Source organism: Nuphar pumila, chromosome 3, assembly GCF_984573655.1.
Source record: "Nuphar pumila chromosome 3, dmNupPumi1.hap1.1, whole genome shotgun sequence".
NCBI lineage: Eukaryota > Viridiplantae > Streptophyta > Magnoliopsida > Nymphaeales > Nymphaeaceae > Nuphar > Nuphar pumila.
In genome coordinates, this window is record NC_143251.1 from 39917073 (window position 1) to 39928409 (window position 11337).

Genomic DNA, 11337 nt, shown 5'->3' on the forward strand with positions numbered 1-11337 from the left:
TTCACGAAGAGTGTACCACAAGTCTTTATTAATATAATCAATACAAGAGAGAAAATAAATAAAACCATAAATAAGTGATACTGTCGTTCGACCCACCAAGAAGATCGATGCATGCAATCCAATATCTTTATTTTTGTCACAAAAAAGAAGTCTTCCCAAGAAAGCAAAACCACCCACTTTCTCCCTTAACCACCAAAGGTCAAAACCCCAAAGTCTTATCTCTCTCTCAATTTAACACTCAAATAACTCGACGAAGAAACTTAACCAGCAAAAAAAAAAACTCACAATACCCATCATATTGGGTTTTTAAAAGTTAAGTCTTATATAAATTCCATCTCATATGGTTTACCATAAAGAAAAGTCTACGTGTGGGTCCCACTTGAACCCATTTAAGCCACAAATCAGCATAATCAACCCTTGGACCATACTTTTTATGTAAAAATATGACTCTCAAGTTGGAAATTTTGGTACATTATAGCCCATGTATATTAAGTTTAATGGAAATTGACCTTTGGATCATGTTTTTCCAAAGTATATGTCAGATTTCCTAGAAAAAAACAAGCCAACAAGAGATGGTGGTCAAGTATTCGTCAGATTGGCAAGGTTGTTCCCAATTTTTTTCTCCAGAGCCTTCGCTTTTTTCATTTTTTCTTAAATTATTGGGGTATTGAAAATACTATGTCATAATTCTTCCACTCATCCGCTATGTCATCCCCCACCTTCATACCCCTCTTTCAACTCTTTGGATGAATGTTGTTTTGATCAGATCTAACATTATGGATTCAGCATGGTTGGATTTAATAATAACAGACCCTTGGATCACATTTCTTTTGACAAAAATGTGATTTTTTTTTTAAATTACAAAATTTTGTATTTTGTCAATCATTGATTTTTTAATCGCATCCTGCACACAAGTCAGATTATGGTTGATCTTCACTGAACGAATTATGCAGATCACACATCTAGAGTCTGATTTGATCAAAACAACCTGCATCAATGAAATCCTAAAAACGGGTATGAAGATAAAGATGGCATAGGAGATGAGTGGAACCCATTTCCTCTCTTTCTCTCTCTCTCTCTCATGCAGACAAACGCAAAACATACACGTTTTCAAGGTAACAAAGCACGCCGAAAACATTTTAACGCGGTGCCGAACGCAGGGCAGCTAAATTTTATGCAGAAATATGAACCAAAAATTAAAAAGTAATCAAACAAAGATGGATGGTCCAAATCATGGTCCCACTCTCACATACAGACATGAGAATCGTTCTTCCCTGCCAATGTAACATTATCAAGAAACTTAAGTTCCTAAGAAAACCACCCATCTTTGCCTTTTCAAAGATTATTTCAACAAATCCAACTCCCCCGTTCTCCCCACCTTTTACATCTTGGTCACCCCCCCCCCCCGCCATCTCTACAGCCCGAAATAGTCCACCAGAATAAAAACTCTGGATGCCATCCCTTCGCTGTATGATCTTTTAGTCCTGAAAAGGGAAGACAAGGACATGGATGAGCTAAAATCAAACCGTCGAGACCAACTTCTGGCTAGCTTCGTCGTTCCCTTCAGCACCATTCTCCTTCTGTTCCGGACATTTTTGTCTCGCCGGCTTAGTCCCCTCGATTGTTGGGAAGGTGACGGCGGAGTCCGGCAGCATCTTGAGGGTGATACCCATGCCTATCAGAAGCAGGCCAGTCCCGTGCTGCTCAGTTAGTGGCTTGGTGAAGATGAGGTATGACAGGAGGAGGGTCACTGCTTTCCTAGCCGTCGTGATCTATTTATTCAATTGGCGTGAGAGGCCAGAAAATCAACGTTAGCGGTGTTATCCAGAAAACTGGGATAAAGTGAGATTTTAACGATATCACAGCCGCGTAGAGTTTTCTAGACAAGTAGATGCATGCGTTCGGATTTATCCGGGTAAGTTGGAAAAATGTCCAGCTTTTTCATCCAAAAAAAAGTTGGAAAATTGTACTAAGCAAAAAATGGAGGTAGGAATCCACCCAATTTTCCGCGAAAGTTGGATCTCATATGTTGATCCTAGCCATCCAACCGATGCATCTGGATGGCTACGGACATATGATGGACCCCATCATATGTCGTATGATGCAAAATACCTAAATTTCCCGATTTTCTGGATAAATTGGTGTGGAAGGAGCAAAAAGAGAGAAATAAAAGGAAAAAGAAGGCTTGGATATTGGACAATTACCCACCATAGCTGTTGTTGCGGCACCAAAGATGGCGATAAGGGATAAGACAGAGACTTGTCCGACGAAGGTGGCCATGGCTTCGAACACGAGAACGCCGTATACGTATGGATGCTGCAACAAGACCACAGAGAATTTAAAAATTAAGAGTAAGCATGAAATGTGCCTGTCACATAGGCAAGCACTTCAGCAAGCCCTGGATCTCCTTACGAGGGACCATGCACATGAATGAACTAGGGAAACGGTCATATATATATATATATATATATATATATATATATATATATATATATATATATATAGAGAGAGAGAGAGAGAGAGAGAGAGAGAGAGAGAGAGAGAGAGATTATAATATGAGAACTAATGTATGAACCACATTTTTCATGATTTTTTTGTTATTTTCTATTGAATCTAACCATACGATGCGATCTACATGCTTGGTTTTATAAGAATCTGCTCTCAAATAATCTTATTTTGATGCATAAATAAGATTTCTTTAAGGCTTTAAAATGAATGGTTCTTAATCTTCATAAATATTAAGTATTCAAAAATCACATTTTTTCATCGAAAATACACTATCCAACGGTTAATTCCTAGCAAATTCACCATGCCAAAAAAGCATTGAAAATGCCCATATTTCTACTTCTCATGTTCTAATGACTCTCTCTCTCTATATATATATTCTCATTGATATATAGCTTTCAACCAATTAAAAGAGGCTGGTCAACTAACCAAAGTCTCAAATGCTTAGAAAAAGTGCCATATGACATATTTTTTATGTCAGAAGTACATCGATCCTTGACCCGGGAAGTGGCAACAAACTATCTTACAGCTGAAGATTAAAGCACGAAACTCCGTAATACATCTTCTACGATTAGTTTATAGCTTAGGGTCCTTGACCACAATCCAATTTGCATACGATGGGTGGTACAAAATCAGGTAAACAAGTGAGTGATTAAAGCCCAACATCCACATCTAAAAAGGATGGCATCCTGGCTATCTTGCTCATTGGGTATCCCAAGAGCAAGTAATTAAAATAATAGGTTGCTAGCTTTAGACGATTTTCAGGAGAAAGGCCTATCTAACAGTAGGTCAACTATGCAAGTCCCACGCTATTCGGGACTCTATAGGCTTTAGCGTTCTAATGAAAGTTGGGAAAGAACTACGGTGACTCTTTGGATGCTTGGACGCTGCAAAGTAGGTAAGGTTCCATTGAAAATTCTGAACCGGAGTGTTCTTCATGAGAGAGAGAGAGAGAGAGAGAGAGAGAGAGAGACCTGTGCACACGAATTCCACGCTTTGAAAACCTCTCCCGTTAAGACCATTGGAGCCACCAAGAACGGCAACCCAACCACCGTTGAACAGAACAGCATCTCCGTCTGTAGATAAACAAACACCAGTCACATTTCTTCTCAATCAGGACGCCAGAAGAAAGGGGAAAAAAGAGGAACGAAAAGCAACAAAAATCTAGAGAGTAGCCCCGGGAATTGAGGAGAGCATAATCACCTGAGAGGTGTCTGGATTGATGGTGAAAATGGCTTCCTGCAAATTGCCCAAGAAAGCATCCATCACCAGAGCACCGGAAACCATTAGAACACCAATTATACTGAAATTTGGAGAAGTGTTGGCATCTGCTAAAGTGAACAGGATGAGGCCAATAACAAGCAGCACTGCCGATGCATACTCATGCAAAGGGTATTTCCTTCTCAATCCTGGGATAAACGCTCCCATTATCATCACAGGCAGCACCTGTTTTTAATAAAAAAAAGCAATAAAAAAAGAACAGAGACTCATAATCTAATAACAGAATTACCAATCTCTTCAGTGGAAACAGAAATATCAGTACCCATGATTTTGTAGTAAGATGTCACCTTGGTTGACTTGAACATTAACTGAGCTGGGTAATTGAGGTAAGCAAGGGATCCTTTTGTCAAGCCATGTGATCCCATGAGAACAGCAGAGAGCTTCACATAGGTCTTCCATGGGTTCACCATGTGCTTTATGCGGAACCCTTGGAGGTGTATTAGAAACAAATAGACGAAACCCTGTACGAATGTGAAGTACCATCCGTAGCTGCAAGAAGAATCAGAGACATGAGATAATCCAATGTCAAGTCAGGAATCCGAAGAGATTCAATAGAATATATATTAATGTTCTAACCTGAAATGCAGACGGTTGTAAACATATTCCTGAAACAGAGCAAGGTCAATAAGTCAGTGAGCTGCTTAGAGCAAAACCAAGATTTAATAATACGGGAATACAACAGAACGGTCAATAATCATAGCATGGCAACATTTCAAAGCCTCTATGACTGGTTCCTTGGACATTGGCTCGAAGCATTTTTCTCTACCTTTTTACCCTGAAAAAAAAGCAAGGTCATCTTGCTTCCTCCGCTTACCGATAATCATCTTTCAGCTAACCTAGCCCCCTCTGTCCTTTGGGACCCCTTAATATTAACCTGTTGTTCATCAACTACGCCTTTCCTACTGATCTTGGGCCCTGACTCACTCTCCGTGGATGAACCATAAAGAGGAGCCCTTAGGTTCTCACCAATGTTTGTGTTACTCAAGTCTAACATCTATGGAAGCACCAATGAAAGGCTGAATGGATTCAAAGAGAATCAATAACACATGCATGAAAAACCCTTATAGAATCAGATGAATTTCATAACTGAACAGAGCAAATACTTGTGTGAAAAGTATACAATTTTCTAACCTCTGGACAAAGAAACAGAGGAAAGCAAAACAGAGCATCCCAAGAACTTCAAACATAAGTATACTTTAAGAAGGATTAGAAAATCAAGAAAAAAGTAGTCTGTAAGGCGACTTAAAAAGAAACATAAAGAAAAGGAATACCGGAGAAAGAGTTTCATGCGAGTACCTTTGAAGGATTAGATATAGAAATTAAGCAAAAAGTTCTATCCACCAGGCAAGTTAAAGGAATCCGTGAGGAAAAGTTAGTGCAATTTCCAAATTCCACAAATCCTGCTACCAAAAAGAAAAAAAGAAAAATTCCTATTCCTACCGTAGGCCATGAGAATTCCCCAAAAGGACCCCAAGAAATACAACGCTAAAGGATCAAGATAGCTATTAACTGAGCCCTTCCAAAGTGGTTCACTAAGAGAAAAAAAGGCAGAAAAAGAGGGTAATAACAACGCTGGGACAAGTTCACCATGTCCTATACATACTCTGTTTCAACTATGGTACATTTTCTTTCCTGAGAAAATCAGAAAATGTAAAGAAGAACATGCAATTCCAAGAGAATATAAATCAAAACATGAAAAATTGGCGACGTAACTCAACTGTTCCGGAATAAAGAGAAACGAAAAATTATTGAGCAAATTGAACAAGCCAAAAGAAAGAACCAGAGAAAGTGAAAATCTTGCTTCCAAAACAAGATTCAAGAGTTGAAACGTAAAAAGGAGAAAGACGCAAGTAAATCCAGACAACATCTTCCGTCCAAGTCTTTGCAGAGCAAAATTTCCCGTCAAATCGGGATAAAAGTACAGGAAAGCGATGAAACACACACACACACACACACACACACATATATATATATATATATATATATATATATATATATATATATATATATATATATATATATATATAGAGAGAGAGAGAGAGAGAGAGAGATGAAAAAATCACGTCTTAAACCCTGAAATTTCCCAAAACTAAACAAATTCTGAAGCATCTTCAATTAAAACCAAAAAAAAAAAAATCAAGATCGTAAAATTCCTAGCCGTAATCCGATCAACAGAGACAGAGAAAGCAACCGACCGCGCCCCAAACTCACTCATTTCCCATTTCCTCTCCAAACAAGGGATTGATCAACCGGGGAAAACACGAACTCCAAGAAAACCTCAGCCTAACAGAACAAAATCCAGAACCGCATGCACTTTACGAGATCTCGAAACGCAAGAAACAAGAAAATCTTCACGATCGTGGTCTCAGAGACTAAAACGACAAAAAACTACATCCAAAACTCGTTCTTTCAATCCAAAAAAAGAAGCAAAACACAAGAGAGAGTGCAAAAAACCGCGAAAAGGCTCTCCTTTTACCTCACATATTCCATTGACGAGGTAGCCGAAGAAGAAGCCGGATGTGCAGATGAGGAACTGGTGCCACTTTGGCCTCGTTGAGAGCGAGATTCCGAAGAGAGACTTCTCTTGCGCCTCGCTCTTCATTTTATCTTCTCTTCTCGCCTCTTCCCTTCCACAATCTTCCGAAGGAAGGAAGCGAGAAGGAGGGAAAACGAGACGGAGAGGAAGACGAAGCGATCTCAAGGAATTGATGTCTCAGAGCAACAGAAAGAAGAAGAAGAAGAAGAAGAAGAAGAAGAAGAAGAAGAAGAAGAAGAAGAAGAGAGAAGGCATTAGAGCCACAGAGAAGCAACCTGGAATTAAAAAGGAAGGTAGAGAAACGAAGAAGCCAAAAAAGGAATTGAAGTTTTCAGAAAGTTTCGACGCGTTGCATGCACTCTGAGAGAGAGAGGGAGGAGGAAATCGGGTGTGCAGAGAAGAAATTACGAGGGATTCCTCCCGTATAACTTAAATGACGAACCATGTCCCTTCGTGCAGGTAATGGATCTCTTTGCTCCGTTTGGAGTTGGAGCGATGTCACTTTTCTTTTTTGGGAGAAAATCATTCGCTGAATTGATAAAAAAAATGTTTTTTTCTCCTTAAGAAAATCTCCAAAAAAAATATCAGAATATATAAAGTCTAAGAATGCTAAAAATGTATATAAAACTGTCGAGAGAGTAACCAAAAATTTGAAAAATTGTTTTTTTAAGCCTTTAAGGGAGCGTTTGACTCCCTGTACAGGTTTGGATAGAACAACCTGCCCAGGATAGACAGGACAGCATTCCAGTCCAGGACATACTGTCCACTCTGTTGTGGGCAGTTTTTTTCTTCTTATTTTTTCTGTTTTTTTTTTACAAAACTGTCTTTGTCTCTACCGGTCCAAAGGGGTGAAACGGAAAAAAACACTTCCACTGTTTAACGGGGAAGGTGTCTCCCACATTCCACAGGATGCGCGGGTGCGCATTCAAACACACCCCCAATAAAGCCAAGGATTTTCAAAATATTCAATATTTTTAGAAACAATAGCTTTTTCGAGAATATATCAGCTCTTACAAATGTTGCACGATAGAATCCACGATATTTTCAAAATATCACTGACAACCTAGCTATGGACTAGCTCAATTGACTGTTGATCCGGCCACATTTGGTAATCCAAAACAATATCCAATTATAACGGGATGTGGACATGGTTTATATTTTTTATTATCTAATCTGAGAAATATCCAAATTTGAGGATATCCGAATCCATTTACATGTAAAAAAGTAGATCTGGCACAAGTTTGCCACCATCCGAATCCGATTCCCATTCTAATCCCTTTAGCTAATATTCAATTATTCGAATGTGGTATGCCCACATCCGATCCAAATCAGAACTGTTTATATCCCTAAGGAGAATTAAGTCTGGTTTGTGCGGCCATGACGCGGTTCAGTCTACCAAAACTTGACCTAGACCTAATCTAGGCCTAATTTATGAATCAACTGGATCTAGGCTCGGTGTTCTTTAAGTCAAAATCGGACATAGAGATTTCAGATCATTCACCGGGTCCATAAAAAGAGCAAGCAATAACTAAAAAGTGTAGTTTGGTCATTTTGAAGAATAGCCCACACTTGACTTAATTGCTGTCGTCGCAAATATCGGCCGTTTGATAAAAGATTAAGGCTGTAATAAAAACGTATCAGTGTGAGTGAAATTGAATGCACGAGGAAAAAGGAAAAGACTTTTATGCCCTCACTCTCCCAGGTTAGAAAAAGTTAAATAGGCTATTTCGTTCTAGAGTGTCAACGGATCGGGTTTATTCGCATCTGATCCGAGCCAAACCCAAATAAAGTCATGATAAATAAGAAGACCCGATTGAGATCTGAGTTCGGACTCGAAGGTCCGATTAATACATAGAGCCGGGTATAGTTTGTGAAATTTTATACTAGACTCGGGCCCAACTCGAGTTTCGATTAAGACCTGCAATTTTTCAATGTAAAAATGTTAAAAAATATTATTTTTTCGAGTATGGACCGGGTGTGGTTCATGTAGTTCTTATGGAGTCCAGTCATGGTTTCTCTTATGGTGGATTTGATTAGATTAGGATCTAAATCCAATCCGATACTATACCTAAAAATCAAGGCTACATCTTACCTGAGTCTAAACCAAACCCGACCCGTTGACACCTCTCATTTCTAGTGACAAGGACGTGGTTAATTTAGTAAAAGTAAAATCTTACAAAGCTGGCATACAAGTGGCGCCCTAGTGTGTGGCATGTTTTCGATGCAAGTGCCATGCCACCAAATGGGGCTCGTTTAAATAGTGCAGCTTTTGGTGGGATATCTTAGTGACCCAAACCTAGGGGGTGTCAATGGGTTGGATTTGACTTAGACCCTACCAGTACCAAACTTTATAGGGTCAGGGTTTGGTGATAAATAAGAAGGTCCGATTATAATTCGGGTCAGAACCGAAGAGTATCATTAATATATGGAGCCAAGTATGATTTGTGAAATTTCATATCAGACCGGGCTGGCCTGAAAGATTCATAAATTTTCAATATAAAAAAGATAAAAAAATATTTTTTATCAGGTATAGTCTGGGTTTGGTTCATGTGATGTTTATAAGATTCGACTATGGTTTCTTTTATGATAGATCCGATTGAATCTGAGTCTAAACCCGATACCAACATCTCAAATCAGGTCTAGGTCTTGTTTCACTTGAGTCCAAACCAAACCTGACCAGTCGACACCCTCTACCCAAGCCCATTTAGTTGGGCCTGGACTCTGAACTTTATGCCCCCCACCCAAGCCCATTTAGTTGGGCCTGGACTCTGAACTTTATGCCCCCCTTGAATTGGACGCATACTGATAAATGATGCTGATATATATATATATATATATATATATATATATATATATATATATATATATATATATATATATATATATATATATATATATATATGTGCTCCAACCGTGATAAAGCACCGACAACTCCTATGTGTGGGTGTGTTTCGATCCTAGGACCAGCTTGACACAGATCTCGCTGACAATGGGTAACCATCGTGGTGGTATGATGCTTATATATAAGAAACACACACACACACACACACACACATATATATATATATATATATATATATATATATATATATATAAATTTAGCTCAAATGAAGAATACTACAAAAAATCACTGCATATCACAATGTTTAAACCAAAGTATAAATATATATTTATTAATAAAAAAATTAATACCTTCTTTTTGAGATAACACGAGAAAAACTACACTGGGTTCAGTGGTATAAAACCCCAAGTCTCCAATGCTAACTAGCAAATGTACCCGGTTTCAACATTTAGAAAAAGCATACTCACTCGTGGGTTTTGAACTCATGACGTTCCATAGTTTGGTGATCTTTAGGAGTTGCTCCTACCAAACTAGCAGAGCCCTTCAGTCAAAAACATATATTGTCACTACAAAAGATTGAGCTTTTATCCATTTTTATAGACTAAGTTATCAATTTTATTATTTTTGGCATATTTTGATTGGAAGTTGTAAGAAATATTAGGATTGTTATAAGTTATTAAACCCTCAGTTTATTTAGTCTTAAAACCTGCTCTGATATTTGTTTAGGCTTAGATATTGGTGTTCAACTCTAATTTTTATAACTTATTTGGGTTTTTCAAAATTTAGGTTTTGATCGTAACAAGACCTTTTTTTTTTGTTGTTTGATAGCCCAAGCAAAAAATTCTCCATCAATGATCGCACATTGGCTGGCATCTTATTGTTAAAACCCATGAGGTTTCCCTTCCCCCGGAGATTACATCAGCTTCAAAAGTAACCAAAGAAAGCGGAGAGCTAATTGGATTCGGACCTGGCATGGGGTCGCCCAAGCTATTAGAGCCCAAATCTGTTAATGTTATGTTAGATTTAGTGGTGCCTAGGTCGAACCAAATCCGAATCATTTATGGCCCCACTTCATCCTCAGCTTACCAATTGATATTAAATCTGGATCGGCTCATATGTGATCCATAGTTCCCTGTGACAGTATTGGGTCGGCTCATATTGTTACACTTAATATATATATTTTGTATATTGTACTCAATAGTTGATATTTTATGCATCCTTCTCATTGTATCACAAGTATGTTTTTTATGAGATTTTGCTTGACTTATGTTTGAATTTTTTTTCTCTTTGATGTGTTATTATGTGAAATATAGAATAGTTTATGAAATATTAAAAATCTTAGTGATCCTAGATACCTTGTTATTTTTGAAATTTGAATAAATCTTTTTTATTATATTGATATATAATCCTTATGCAAACGAGCATGAATTCTTCTTATGTGAGTTATTCACTTCTATGAAATGTCTTCCTTTAATAAAGGATATGTTGGTATTTAAGTATTATGCTTTTTGTATACTTGGTATTAATAATTAATTTCATAATTATGAGAGCCTTTTTGTGTACTTCTTTGTGGGTTTTGTTAAGAGTATTTGTGAAATGACATTTTTGTGTTTGTCCATTAATTTTTGTGGACTTTGTTGGTAACATTGAAGGCTTTCATATCTTCACTCGCTATTAGTGAGTGTCCTTAGTGGCTTTTGTGATCAAATTATGTCACATATCACAATTTACTTCTCGTAAAAGTAATTCAATTCATCATTTTATGCATGCTCTTGGTTTGATATATGGTTTTTTGAGAATCTTTATATATGTTTTGACCCTTTTTAATGTTATATGTCATTGTTGTTTCATAGTAGACTTGTAATATAAGATTGAGATCTTTTTATATAACTTTATATTGACAACACATATGATATGCACTATATTTATTTAAAATTTTTCATCTACCATGATTGGATTTGACTTGAACCTTTGTTTTTCGGTTATTATATATGAACCCTTATATTTAAAAAATGATTTCCATGTGTTTGTATTGCCTTTTTATGGCATTTGTTTGATACATTCCAGATCTCAAGTCGTGTTATTATAATTATCAAAGTTTATGAGTGTCCATGTTTTAAATATCATTGATAGTTGATTGCCTCCTAGATCCATTTTGCTTTTATTGAACAAG

At 37.4% G+C, this 11337-nt stretch overlaps 1 protein-coding gene across 1 annotated transcript; it reads right to left on the minus strand.

The window, feature by feature from the left end:
* Positions 1-1413: 1413 nt before the first annotated feature.
* Positions 1414-6630, minus strand: LOC149842659 (UDP-galactose/UDP-glucose transporter 2-like). Its single transcript, XM_090001533.1, has 7 exons — positions 6263-6630; positions 4363-4391; positions 4074-4275; positions 3709-3951; positions 3480-3581; positions 2209-2316; positions 1414-1772 (listed from the first exon to the last, which is right to left on the minus strand). Exons 1-7 carry the CDS (start codon positions 6386-6388, stop codon positions 1521-1523), a joined length of 1062 nt encoding a protein of 353 aa, XP_089857659.1. The 5' UTR covers positions 6389-6630; the 3' UTR covers positions 1414-1520.
* Positions 6631-11337: the final 4707 nt, after the last annotated feature.

Bases quoted from the DNA above. Each gene is read 5' to 3' on its own strand.
- LOC149842659 (XM_090001533.1), bottom strand. From the start codon at position 6,388: ATGAAGAGCGAGGCGCAAGAGAAGTCTCTCTTCGGAATCTCGCTCTCA. The intron at 4,276-4,362 runs GTTAGAACATTA...TTCTTCTTGCAG, and splicing joins TACAACCGTCTGCATTTCAG to CTACGGATGGTACTTCACAT. The intron at 3,952-4,073 runs GTGACATCTTAC...TATTAAAAACAG, and splicing joins TAATGTTCAAGTCAACCAAG to GTGCTGCCTGTGATGATAAT.